The sequence below is a fragment of the Podarcis cretensis genome (genome assembly GCF_951804945.1).
Source record: "Podarcis cretensis genome assembly, chromosome: 7".
NCBI classification, from domain to species: Eukaryota; Metazoa; Chordata; class Lepidosauria; order Squamata; family Lacertidae; genus Podarcis; species Podarcis cretensis.
Genome location: NC_137176.1, coordinates 80,945,120 through 80,958,532, shown reverse-complemented (window position 1 = coordinate 80,958,532; position 13,413 = coordinate 80,945,120). Strand labels below are relative to the sequence as shown.

The 13,413-nt window shown below is 49.7% G+C and overlaps 1 protein-coding gene across 6 annotated transcripts; it reads left to right on the top strand.

The window, feature by feature from the left end:
* The first annotated feature begins 2,293 nt into the window (after positions 1 to 2,293).
* LRATD2 (LRAT domain containing 2) lies at positions 2,294 to 12,895 on the top strand. 6 transcript variants are annotated; one of them, XM_079984508.1, is made up of 2 exons: positions 2,294 to 2,315; positions 8,256 to 12,895. In XM_079984508.1, exon 2 carries the CDS (start codon positions 8,261 to 8,263, stop codon positions 9,146 to 9,148), a length of 888 nt encoding a protein of 295 aa, XP_079840634.1. In that variant the 5' UTR covers positions 2,294 to 2,315; positions 8,256 to 8,260; the 3' UTR covers positions 9,149 to 12,895. The 6 variants fall into 6 exon arrangements, with proteins under 6 accessions (XP_079840634.1, XP_079840633.1, XP_079840630.1 ...); XM_079984507.1 differs by lacking the exon at positions 2,294 to 2,315 and adding an exon at positions 2,323 to 2,687 and having other exon boundaries at positions 8,259 to 12,895; XM_079984504.1 differs by lacking the exon at positions 2,294 to 2,315 and adding an exon at positions 2,323 to 2,687.
* The last annotated feature ends 518 nt before the right edge of the window (positions 12,896 to 13,413 follow it).

Here is a 13,413-nt window from a genome sequence, read left to right as displayed (position 1 = left end):
TGGAAAATTTATAGCTTATGCAGAAGTTCTCAAGCTGCAGCCCATTCGCTCCATTCCAGTGGTCCATGGAAAGCTTGCAGTACTGTGAAAGAATCACAGAATCATAGAGTTGAAAGGGCCATCCAAGGATCATCTAGTCCAAGCTCCTGCAATGCAGGAATCTCAGCTAAAACATCCATGGCAGATGGCCATCCAATCTCTTCTTAAAACCCACCAAGGACGGAGAGTCCACAACCTCTCGTGGGGGACTGTTCCACTGTTGAACAGCTCTTACCATCAGAAAGTTCTTCCTGGGACTCAGCTAGACTGGTGAAGAAAAAGTGATTTATATGCGTTGTATGTGCCACCAGAGGGCGATGTGGAGTCCTGGTTTTTCTCTACCTGTTTTCCCTGTGTCAATTTACAACGCTTTAAACTGAAACACTTCTTTGACCCAGCCCTGGTGTTTAGTCAGAATCTTCTTTCTTGTAACTTGGCCCTGCTGCTAATTTTTTTTTTGGTGAAGATGGAGAACCAGGTTGTTTTCGCCAGGGATGGATTATATCCAGCTGGCTAGCAATGCCCCCCTGAACACAGGCCAGCAATTGTCATTATTATTACTATTTATTAAATTTATTAAATTCATACTTCCCTTGATCCAAGGATGACAGGATGGTTTACAATATAAAAAGATAAAAAATACATTCCATAGTAACAACAACAAAAAGCAATAACACATACACACACACCTGGGCACAATGATTTAAAGGCTATAGATTGCTTAATTAGCCAGAGGCCTGGGAGAAGAGGAATGTTTTTGCCTGGCACATCAAGATATGCAAGGAAGGCGCCAGGAAAGCCTGCCAGGGGAGACAAGTAGGGAGCCACCACAGAAAAGGCCATGTTGCCATCCTCAATCAATCAATCTCCAGTTGATATAACTACCCTTCCACCCCCAACTTTACGTTATAAAGGAGGCCTTCCCAGGAGCCTGGCCTAAGGCCTGTGAATATCACTCATAATACAGCACCGGTTTCGATGAAGATACAGATGCCAAAGGAAAAGCAAGACCCGCCCCCAGCCCCAGCAATTGTCAAGTGAACAGCACACACAAAAAGTTTGAGAACTGCTAGCTTAAAATTATGCATCCTGCGCCACTTACACCAATCACAGGAAACAGGGGTCAGTTCACCGGCCCCAGTATCATTGACTCTGACTGGCAGCAGCTCTCCAGGGTCTTGGGGAGATGTCTGCCCCCCCCCCCAATTCAAAGCATGTGCTCTACCACTGAGCTATGGCCTGCTCATAGCTGCGAGTGTTGTCGTTTAAATCTAGCTTGGGCTCCTCCTGTGCCTTAAAAAAACAGTTTGGTGCTTATGAATCACATACTTTTTACGGTATGGAGATATAAACATCATGGCCTGCTAATTTTGGAGCATCGAATCGATGTTTTACATCGGCTGATTGGGGTGGGTGGGGAGATGGCAATTAGCATCGCCACTTGATTGGGGCGGGGGGGGGGAGGGAATCCAGCCTAGGCTGGGCGCGTGGCTTTAACAGCAGCCTTATGTTACAGACGAAGAGCTGGCGAAGCTTTTAAGGAGAAAAGTCATTGGTGGAGGAGAGGATTCATCGACGGCTACTAGCCATGATAGCTCTGCCCTGCCTCCACAGCTGGAAGCAACAATGTTTCTGGATAGCAGTTGCTGAAAACCACAGGAGTGCTGCTGCGCTCGAATCCTGCCTACTGATTTTCCCACGGATATCTGGGAAAACAGGGTGCTTAACTAAATGGGGCATCCTGCATAATCAATCACAAGACCCGGTGCACACATACCATTGAAATGGCGATGCCCATCAACTTTGGGGAAACCTGATCCCCTCAAATATTTTAATGGGGGGACCGCAGGGACCTCAGCCCCACGGAGTTAACTCCTATGTAATAGCCTGATCCAGCTTCTCATGTGCTTACGAAGCAGTCTGCCTCCACCCTCCGCTCTATTCCCCGTTAAAGGCACAGGCGGCGCGGCTGGGCTTTTGTTTTTTTAAAGTTGGCAACCTCCGCACCAACTCGGTACTTTCCGATTCTGACTGCATACGGCTCGGGGTTTTTTTCTTTTTCTTTTTTGAGCAGCACCTCCCCGCGAAAAAAATAAAAACAACGCACAGAGATACGCACACCAACGGCTGCTTTAACTCCTCCTCCTCTCCCCCCCCCCCCCCGCCGATCTTTGCCCGCCCCCAAACCAAAGCTCCCTCCACTGGCTGTGATCGGCGCTGCGCGCACCGAGCAGGGCGCACGGAGTAGGAAGCGCCAGCAAAGACGCGCGACTTTGGTGCGTTTGGGAAACAAAAAGCGGGCGGGCGAGAAAGCGCGCACCCGCCTCCCTCCCGGGAGAGCCGTGCCTTTAAATGCTGGGGGCTGAGCGCTCGCCGGGGACTCCAGCGCCCGCCTCGCTCTCTCCAGCCACCCGCTCCGGCTCCCGCTTGTTGCTCAGGCCGGCTGGCGAGGCGGGCGCGCAGCCGGAGCGCACAGCGCGGCGACCATGAGCCACCTGCGGCCGGGCTGAGCTGGAGGGGGGAAGCCACAACTCTCTGTTGGCTGTTGCTCCCCCCCAAGGGGGGGGGACGAATAAAATCCCTCCAGCCTCCAGGAACCAGGCGGACTAACCGGCTCCCCAGGAGCCTCGCAGCAGCGCCGTCGCTTGGTAAGTTTCCAGCGCCGTCGCCACCAGCAGCAGCCGCTCTCCGGACGGAGGAGGAGGAATAGGAGGAGCGGGGGAAGGTATGGGGAGTGGATCAGGTGACGGGAGCCAGGCACACCTGGGCTGATCTCCGGCTTGTTTGTGCAGAGAAGGCGGCGAGAGAGGTGAGTGGCCGGCTGCTCGCGTCTCTCTCGGGCTGTAGCTGGGCAACCTGGTGGCCGCCGGCGGCACCCCGCCCCTCCTTTCCCTCCCCTCCCCTCCCCACCCCACCCCCCAAAAAACTTTGATCGCTGGAGGAAAAATGTGATGGAAGAGCGCGAGGGGGAGCGCGGCTCGCGGAGAAAAAGATCCCGCTGGGAAAACTCACCCGCGATTCGATAAATAAACTAAGGTGGCCGGCAACTGGGCTGGGCTTTCAGCGTGTTCTCCAGCAAACACGCCCTTTAAGACCAACAGCCTCGTAGGCAAAGTTAGCCCAGACGTGGAGTGGCATTTTAAGGCTTTGGTTATCCTTCGGGTGCTTTCCAAATCAATTCGGAAAGAGGCGCTTCAGTAACGCTGTAAGAGTCCCGTTTGCATTTATATATATATATATATAAACGCTGATAGGAGAATGTGTGTCTTGCCCCTTAAGAGTCCTAAACGTTTGGAATGAAATCTTACTGAATGAAATTGGACTTCATTCTCTCATTAAGAGCGTACGCTGGTGGCCTTTGACAAGGGGCTGATCCAAAGTCAGCCTCTCCTCAGCAATATGGAGAGAATGGCCTACCTTCCTGGGTTGTCCTATGAACTGATTAGCTTATGATGGTCCATGCCAGTAGTACCTAATTAGCTAAGTCCTGTGGACCCCGTTTTTCAAAAGCCAAGCCATGGACCCCCTACTTTTGAATTTTTATATATATTTCTTGGGTAGTTTTGTTATGTGAATAGTACCACAGTCCCTCCTGCGTGGGTTACGCAAACTACCAGTTGGGAACCACTGGTTTATGGGAAGTGCTTTGGAGACTCTGGAAGAAATGCAGAATTTTAATACTGGCATTTAATTGCCATTTCTACTGCTACTTATTTTTTCATGCCCTTATCTGCTCTTCAGAGACATAGGAAGCTGCATGGGATGGTTTGGTCATCTAGGTCAGTATCATTTACAGCAACTGGCAGGGGACCTTGCTACCCATCCTGTAGATACCAGGGACCTGAGGCGCTTGTCAATGAGCAGTTGCCCTTCCTCTGTCTAGCCACTGTCAGAAGTGGGATGATGAAGCAGGCAGATGGGCCTCTGCCTGATCAAGTAGCATCCTTCTGATGCTCTTACTAGAAAGGGCATAAGTGATGGAAGGGGCCACCCCTGTGAATTTTGAGAATCCCCCAGGATTAAACTCCCAGCAAGAGCAGCATTTTCATCTTGGGTCCCTTCAGCTCTGCTCGGCCTTCTCACAGGAGTTGGCTGATGGAATGATGCAGACATCAAACTCTGCAGCAAGAGTCAAAGTGAGATTTTGCTCGCAAGTTAAGTGTGCCTGGGGCTGGAGCCTGAAACTTACCCTGCCTTGCCTCTGACCGTGTGGAGAGCTGATCATCGTCTCTAACCTCTAGCCTTGCTATGTTCTATGGTCCCCCTGGGTTTCTGAGGCCTTGCCAGAGCCTGGTATTGATCAGTCTTTGAAATAAGCCAGGCACATTTTGTACCTGGCTTCTATTGGCCACTTGTGACCAAGTGAAGATGCCTGGGTGCTTGACATCTCCACCATCTGGAGGTACATGTCTGGGGATCTTTGGGTCTTGATTGTTTCCACACACATTTTGTAGAATTCAATCAGTTCTATTTTATCTCTGCAATCGGAATGAATTTCAAGAACCAAAATGCCTTTTTCTGTGCAGCCTGAGCAGGAGCAGTGAACAACATTCGAGTTAACTGTTGTCTTCACTTATCCCACCCAACTGCCCTGCCCACACTTGTGAAGGATATTCTTATGTTATGAATGGTCCATAACATAAGAAAAAGAGGCCAGAATAGGCTAATATATATGTGGACTGTCCCTGGATCAAGTGACTTTTCTTCTTGAAGTTCAAGGTTGTCATCTGAACTAGCCAGGTATTTAATTGAGAATCAATCACAGCCAGTCCTTCATTTGAAAAATTAGAGTAGTCTTTTCCCAAAATGCAAACTAGGCATTCCATTTTGGTGACTGCAACCCTGGTTTAAGGAGACATTTGGCACTTAGCTATCCGACTTTCTAACACTGGCTATTGATGCTTGCCACAGGGCCCAAAAAAACCCAACAACAACTGACTGCAAGCCTAGCTTTGTAATGCAGTAGAACCTTTTTGCTTTGTGGAACTGCTCCAGAGCTCCTCTTCCAGAGCTTGCGTCTGGTGGTGCTATGGGAAGTAGGAACAAAGGGTTGTTTTGTTTTGGCGACTTGGTTGTTGTGGGTTTTGCTTTGACTCCCAGGTTCTTTAAATAAAATGCTCAGGTTTATGGCTAGCAGCCCTTGTCCTTTCTGGTTCCTCTCCTTGCTCTGATAGCTTCTTCCCTCCTCTTTAGATGTAGGTGGTTCGTTAAGATTAAGGAGCCTGTCGCTTTGCTCCTGTTACTCTATAGCAGGGTTTCTCAAACTTGGATGTCCAGCTGGTTTTAGACTACAACTCCCATCACCCCTAGCTAAGCAGGACCAGTGGTCAGCGATGATGGGATTTGTAGTCCAAAAACCACTGGAGAGACCTAAGTTTGTGAAACCCTGTTCTATAGGGATGGGTACACTGTGGCCCTCTGGACATTCCTGGACTGCAACTCCCATCACCCTTGATCACTGGGACTGATGGCAATTGGAGTCCAGAGGGCCACAGCTTTGCCAACTTTGTTATCAAGCAGTGTTTCCCAAACCCAGGTCTTCAGGTGTTTTGGGACTACAATTCACATCATCCCTTGCTAGTTAGAAATGGTGGGAGTTGTTCAAAAATTGTTAGGGACCCAGGTTTTGGCAACACTGCTATAAAGTAACATGGCATGCTGATATTATCTCATTTAGCAACAATGAAATTGAGACAAGTATCCTCTCAAAGTTCATCCTTCCCAAAGAGTAGCAAATGATTTGGTGGGCGGGGGTAGGTGGAAGGGAGGATAATCATGGCAGCAGTTGCCTTGTCTTTTCTTTTACCACATTTGATACAAAAAAATGACATTAATCAACTCCAACGAAACCTGCAGAGTGTTGCATGTGTGCATCAGTCACATATAAGGAGGAAAATCTGAGCGGGGACACTGTCAAATAACTGAATCATAGGGTGCAATGCCAAGACTTCAGCTGCCCATAGCTTCTCTATAAGCAAGCAGCTGGTGGTCTGACATCAGCATCACTTCTGTTTACATAGCTGATATATGGGAGCCATCCCTTGTCAAAACAGCCGGGTTTAATTTGGCCTCCTCCTTCATTGTGTTAAGTGCTTGCTTTGTGTGCTCTTCAGCCAAGGCAGCAACCCTAAGCAGGTGGCAAAGTGGTACCCTTTCAGGCTCTCACCTGTTCTGTGATGTCTAGTCCTTCCTGTTCCTGTTGTAGATTCATCCCATGTCTCTCTGTGTGGTGTAGTGGTTAAGAGCTGTAGACTCGTAGTCTGGTGAACCAGGTTCACATCTAGCTCCTCCACATGCAGCTGCTGGGTGACATTGGGCTAGTCACTCTTCTCTGAAGTCTCTCAGCCTCACTCATCTCACAGAGTGTTTGTTGTGGGGGAGGAAGGGAAAAGAGAATGTCAGCCGCTTTGAGGCTCCTTTGGGTAGTGATAAAGTGGGATATCAAATCCAAATTCCTCTTCTCTCTGTTGCATTGCAACTCCCTCCTCTTCTAACAGGTGGGGAAACTTCTTGTTACCTGAGCTCCCTTTCCCAGCATCCTTTGCACCATGTGATACTTAAGTCTGTTTCCTGCTACAGTTGGAACTGGCTCAAACTGCTGATTGGAGACACACACACACACACACACACACACACACACACACACACCCTATAGTTTCCAAACCGATATGCATCTCATCCTACACACCCCATGTTTTCTGTAGCAACCCCTCTTGGCTGCTCATTGTGTTCCTTTGCACCACGTCTTCTTAATGTGGTCTTAGGGAGCCTAGATGAGGCATTGAAATGCCAAGCATCAGCTGAGATGTGTGTGTGTGTGTGTGTGTGTGTGGTAATTATGGGGATTGCAGCAAACAGATGGGGGAATGAGACCCTCTCCTCTCCTGCTGAGGTCTTTAGCAAAATCCCTTTTCTAGCCTTGGTGTTTGCTGGGAAGGGGAATCCACCCCCAGCCTCTCCCCACCCCCCCACCCCGCACAACTGATGCTTGTTGCATTTTTATAAAAACAGCCGTTTCAGCACAAAGACGTATTTAACATCCTGCCTAGTTCAAGCCTGAAATATCTTTCTTCAACAACTCTGTTCTGTGCATAACCAAAAATATTTCTTCCTCCGTCAGTTGTTTGCTCTTTTGTTTTTCCCTCCCCATTCTCTTTAGACTTCCCTGTGCAGTATGGGGAGCTTTTATCCTGTTCTGCAGGTACATTTCCAGATCAAGGGGTTAGGGGAGGTGCTCAGCCACCTACACACAAGTGTTAAAGCAAATGCTTTGCATGTCTAAGATCTCAGGTGCAACCGCTGGCATTTCTGCTTAAGAAATCTCAAGTAGCAGAGCTGCAAAAGATCCTTGGCTTTAGGTCCTACAGAGCTGCTGTTTGTCAGGGTGGAGGTGCCCTGGGTTTAAATGGTCCGGTCCGGTATAGGTTGGACCTGAGAGTGGTCACTAAGCAGTGTAGGGAGGGCAGAAGCAGATGGTGGATTTAGACACCCAAGGCTGCAGGTCCCAGGGGCTCCTTTTCATCAAGGAGGGGTGGAAGTTGGAGGTCAAGTTACACAAAAGAGTCTCTTACTTTTGGACATGTGTATGATTGCTAGATTTGTGGTGGTTAAGCTCAGGCAGTCCATCTGATTTTGCTGGACTAAAACCTGCCCCGGCCAGCAGGCCCAATGGTCAGGGATGCTGCAAACTGTAGTCTAGCATCAACTGGAGGGCAACAGGTTCCCCCATGACTGAACTAGAAACACTGGAGAGGTTGTAACATGGGGGGGGGGGGTCGCTCAGGCTTGGTGGCCAAATGTGGCCCTCCATGTCTTTCAACCTGGCCCTCAGGGCTCTCTCTAGAGCACCAGCCCAGCTTCATGCCCTCATGGGGTGGTTTTGCCTAGCTGGAATGTCTCCTTGAATAATACCTCTTTCTTGGCTGGATGGAGAAGCAAGTGCAGAAACTCACCGACTGGATAAGGGTAAAATTCACACCCATTGCCCCGCTCTCTTTTGCCTCTGGCCCTGTCCGTTGCTAGCATGTGGCCCCTGAAATGTTTCCCAAAAAGAACCCTTGGGTTGGAAAAGATCTCCCACTTTTGCCCTAAGAGTTGCAGTATTGTGATAAATGGCCATGCAGTTCTGCAACCTGTGAAGCAAGGGACGAGTTTTGGGGGATTCTCTTTTGGGGATTCCACCTGCACTAATGCCTCTGTTGGTTTTTTACTTTCAGCAGGCATGGGGAACCAAGTGGAGAAGCTGACGCACTTAAACTACAAGGAAGTTCCCACCACGGACCCGACGGGCATGGACAGGGATGAGGGCCCCCGGATTGGGGTCTCCTACATATTTTCTAATGACGACGATGACGTGGAGCCTCAGCACGACTCCGTGGCACCCGACCTCGGCGGAGAGCACCCCACGTCTCAGCCATATGACCCCCGGCTTCACGAAGTGGAATGTTCCATCTATTACCGCGATGAGTGCATATACCAGAAAAGCTTCTCTGGGGATACGCCAATGTCCGACGGGGTGGAAGGAGGAGGAGGAGGGGGCCACCTGGCCACCTACACCCCAGAAAACCTTTTGAACCGGTGCAAGCCTGGGGACGTGGTGGAGTTTGTCTGCCAGGCCCAGTACCCTCACTGGGTGGTCTACGTTGGGGATTTCCAAGTCGTGCACCTGCACCGGTTGGAGGTAGTGAACAGCTTTCTGACCGACGCCAGCCAGGGCAGGCGGGGACGTATTGCTAACCAGCTGTACCACTACAAGCCGCTGAGCCCGGCCACGGTGGTGCGGAACGCCCTGGACCAGGTGGGCTGCAAGGACCGGGACCTCAGCTGGAGGAACTCGGAGTGCTTTGCCGCCTGGTGCCGCTACGGCAAGCGCGAGTTCAAAATTGGCGGCGAGCTGCGGATAGGCAAGCAGCCCTACCGCTTGCAGATCCAGCTGGGGGAGAAGCGCAGCCACACGTTGGAATTCCAGAGTCTGGAGGACCTCATCATGGAGAAGAGGAGGAACGACCAGATCGGGAAGGTGGCCGTTCTGCAAGAACTCTCCAGCCACCTGCAGCCGGCCGAAGACGCCGACAGCAAGGATCCCGGGGCCCAGACAGCCAACGAGTAAGCAGGGCTTGCACCGCTGGGCCCAGCCTGGGTGATGGATTAAAACTGAAGGCGGAGAAACTGAGCTGTTATAAGCCCCTCTGGGCTGCTTCAGGGCGGCTTCACTCCAATCACATGTGAAGGGAAGTGTGTGTGGGGGGAAGCTGATTAAGTGTCTGTGCTTTAGCACTTAACTCCTTCCACGCTTGGTAGAACCAGCAACTTTACTTTTTTATTTTGTTTTGCTTTTTGGTCAGTGGTTAAAACTCAGGGAGATCTTCCTTCCTCTCTGTTCTGGCACGGTTTTCTCTTCCCCCAGCCGGCTCCAAGTCTGTGCTTTTAGCTCCTGCAGCTTTAAAATTGGGTGAAGTCCAGTGGCTCTGGGCTACATGATTAAAATGCAGAGCCAGAAAGTTCCCCTCTGCTGTCTGTTTTCCCCCCTCCTTTACCTCCTAGTTTGCATTGGCATTTCTGGAATCTATTTCAGTCCTGGCCTCCCCAAACTCCCCTGCCCCCATCCCTCCAAGGATCTAATGGCTAAATCACTGTTAACGCTGTAGAATGGGGTTGTTGGCTTGTTTGCATTGGCTCCTTAATAAAGAGAAGCCAGCCTTTGGAAGACTGTGGGATGGAGGTTCCTGGGTCCCCTCTCTGTGGGATCTCTGAAAGGAGCCCTTGTTATTAGACTCCTGCTCCCATCATCCCTGCCCATTGGCCATGTTGGCTGGGGGACGATGGGTGTTGGAGTCCTTCAACACTTAGAGGGCTACTGGTTCCGCATCCCTGGTGTAGGAAGACAGTTGCAACTTCTTTTCACTTTTAACCGAGGAGCCTAAAATATGTTGGCAGAAAGTTGGCTGCTGTTTCCTGGTAGCAGGGCAGATTTCCTTCGGGTGCTACTGAAATGGTTGGCAAAGCTTTCCCTTGAATTCTGTTGAGCCATATGACACACTTATAATATATCTCACGGGCCAGGTTTTTTTGGGGGGTGGGGTGGGGAAATCATACTATTTTGGTGGCAGTGGGAGAAGGGTTAAATCCACGTGGGATGTGAATTGGCTTCACAGCCACATAATGTTTGGGCACATCTATGTTATTGCAAAATGTGAATTAATTCTACACAATTTAATTGCACACTAGGAACTGATAGCTCCCCCCGCTTTTTTTTTTTTTAAGGTCTCTGGGTCCAAAATTTCTGGGTTTGCATGACAGTTGGCTTGGAGGGCAGACATACCCTGATTTAATTGCTTTTGGAGATCAGGTTCTTAGTGATTTGGAAGAAACTGGTTGTCTCGATCAGTTTATATTGTAATTTGGTTTGCTTACAAAATTTCAGGATCCCAGGAAAACTGTTTCTGAAAGGTTGGGGTTTTTTCACCCTTCCCCTTTTCACCTCAGTAAGCTCTGCAGACCATAGAAAGCCCTCTCCCTTTCTGAGTAGCGGTTTGGCAGTAGACTAGGCTTATCTCTTGTCTGAAGTTATGGTGGGTTTTCAAGCTGTGGGGAGTTTCTGGCTTCACCTGCTGCACGTTGATTCCTCCAGAAGCCTTTTTAAGTTCATCCCCAGGTGCCGCTGCACCGCAAGGATATTGTTGGGGGAAGAAAGAGGGAGCAATTGTTCTCCTTTTGGTGATAGATCTGATTTTTAAAAGCCATTTGACTCGTCAAGGGATCGTAGTTGCAGAAGGAGAGAGATGCTAAGCCTTCCTTTGTAGTGGCTTGCTAGCGCAGGGTAACAATTGAATTGGCCCTGTTTTTTGAAAGCTCTTTTCACTTCAATGGGGTTTATGTAAGAGCCATGCTTGATGGGTTGTTTTCTGCCTGAGAATTGCATCCCACTTCCTAGCATTCAGAGAACACAACAGGGTCCTTCACACAAATGGGGCGAGGAAGAGAGAGCTTATTTCTTGAATGAGCCACCGGATTGACTTGAGGTAGCGAGAATTAGTACTGTATTTGGAAGCAAAGTGTTTTCAATGCAATTAAGCAGAATATATAGTATATTCCCCCCTCCCCCTCTCTTACAGCTTGCAGTTCTCCACTACTTGGTGCAGAAAATGATTCCCTTGCCCTGCTGTCCATTGCAAGATTGGATCACACGTAATCGGAGAGAGTGGGCTGTACTCCTCATGAAACATACTTTGGGGTATTCCCATGGGAGTTAGCAGGTCTGTTCCAGGAAAAGCAACTTGTGGATTGAGAGTAGTTTGGAAGGCAAAGGAATTTCAGGTTTGATTCCGTTGTTGTGACTCTGAAGTTAAGGAAACTGTAGCACAGAGGAAACTGTTTCTTAGCTTCCCCTCCCACTTTGTCACTTCTTGGGATACACTGTTCTGTTGCAGTGGCAACTAGCTAAAACCACAAGCCAGAACATTTGTCTTAAACCAACATAATATGGGGTCCTGAAAGCCGTTTTCAACAGTAATCCCGAAGTGGCTTGCTCTGAAGTATTCAAACCTGAAGTTAGTGGTGCACCTCAAAGAGGACAGCAGGTTATACATTCAACAGAAAAAAGTGGTAGAGGCTTTCCAGGGCTGTACCACTTTAGGCTGCAGGTGTGGGGGGGGCGTCACATGATTGGATGCTTCTCTTCCCAGAACAAACACAAACCTTCCCTTAGCATTGAAGACGCATGGCACAAATGTTCATATTATAATATTATAATTTTCTCTGAGTCGTAAACAGAGTCTTATTCAATGTGGCACTCAAGATATGTGACTGCCCCCCCCCCCCCGATACTTTGAAATAGTACAGTCCAGGAAAACAAAGCCGCTGCTTCATTCTGCTGAATGTAGAACTCCCCAGAAACGTGCAGCGCTTGTCTGATTCTTGCACTCCAAGCAAACCCACACTTGATTTGGCTTGGCTGGGTTGTGGGCTGCTGCATCACTGTTTGTTTTTGGGTGGAGGGATAGCAATGCTATTATTTCACCAACCAGTTTCTGGGCTTTTTGTTTTGAGATGATGGAAAGTTCAAGAGAATTTTTCAAGGAAGCTGCCGGTGTCAGAAAACACGGGCCAGCTTCTGAGTCGTGTGCCCCAGACCATGTGACCCCCTAAACAGCTGTGCACAATGCACGAGATCTGAAGGTGGCATTGAGGAGCAGGATGCGGCTCCTGGCATGCTTCCGAGGCTGTTGTCTGTGCACTTGCCTACACCGGAAAAATCCTGCTTCCGGTGACGTCGTCCCGTTGGTGTGTGTGAGCTGTGGGCTTGGTCTGTGTCCTTGCGAGACGGAAATGGCACATGAGCATCATGGGGGGGGCACTTCCTATATACACAAGCCAGTTATGAGACCAAGTGAGTGCTTCCTGTCATTGTGCGTCCCCAGAAATCAGTGGCTTCTTTCCTCCTTCTCCCCCTGTGGAATAAAAGGTTTTAAGGATGCCCTAAAATAGGACGACGTCTTCGGAACTGGGCTTGATGCTGGAGTAGCCATTGCTTATCCTGGAACCTGCATCTTGTTTGGCAAGGGGACGAGTGTGAGACTGGTGTGGTTTCAATGGGTGAAGCAGTGGGTGGGAAGTGATGTCTTGTTTCGCTGTTTTCCTGCCCCTTGATCCATAGACGTGTGTTGTGCAGTGTCGCCTGATGGAAAACAATGGGAAGGGATTGAAGTAGAAAAGCAGCAGGTGGAGGAGGGGTTAAGCCAGGGGTTGGCAACGTGTGGCCCATGGGCTGGATGCGGCCCTTGAAGATTGTTTTACTGGCCCACGAGCCACCCCTGAACTGAACCGCCCACTCGGCGAGTCCCCTGCACACTGCGCTAAACCAGGGGCACCAGAAATCGCATCTGCACATGTCCAGACGCCAAAAATCGCTTCTGCCCAGGTGCGATTTACAGCACCTGGGCATGCACAGAAGTGATTTCCAGCACCGTGGACGTGCCCAGATGTGATTTCCAGCATCTCTCTGCACCAGTCCGGCCCACAGACGATCTCCATGGGAGTGATCCAGCCCATGGCCGGTAAACCTTGCTGACCCCTAGGTTAAGCACTCACATGTTCCTCCTCCCCCTTCCCGTCCATAGCTTTTCTGGTGGTCACAGATCTGAGTTTCCCCCTGAAAACTTAGCTCTCCCTTCGTTATGAGGCCTCTGTCCCAAGTCTGCAGAAGGGAGGGTTGTGGCAGATGACACCTTCTTCCAGCACTTTGGTGCCATAACAGGTGAGGAAGCAGACCTGCTGCAATTCTCCTTTCATTAAACCTCTATTAAAGGCACAACGGAGCCTTGGCTTCCCGTTAAATCCTTCAACTGTATCCTGGCTCCAGAGTCGATTCTATAA

Excerpts from the sequence above, each read along its gene's own strand:
- LRATD2 (XM_079984508.1), top strand. The coding sequence starts at position 8,261 with ATGGGGAACCAAGTGGAGAAGCTGACGCACTTAAACTACAAGGAAGTT.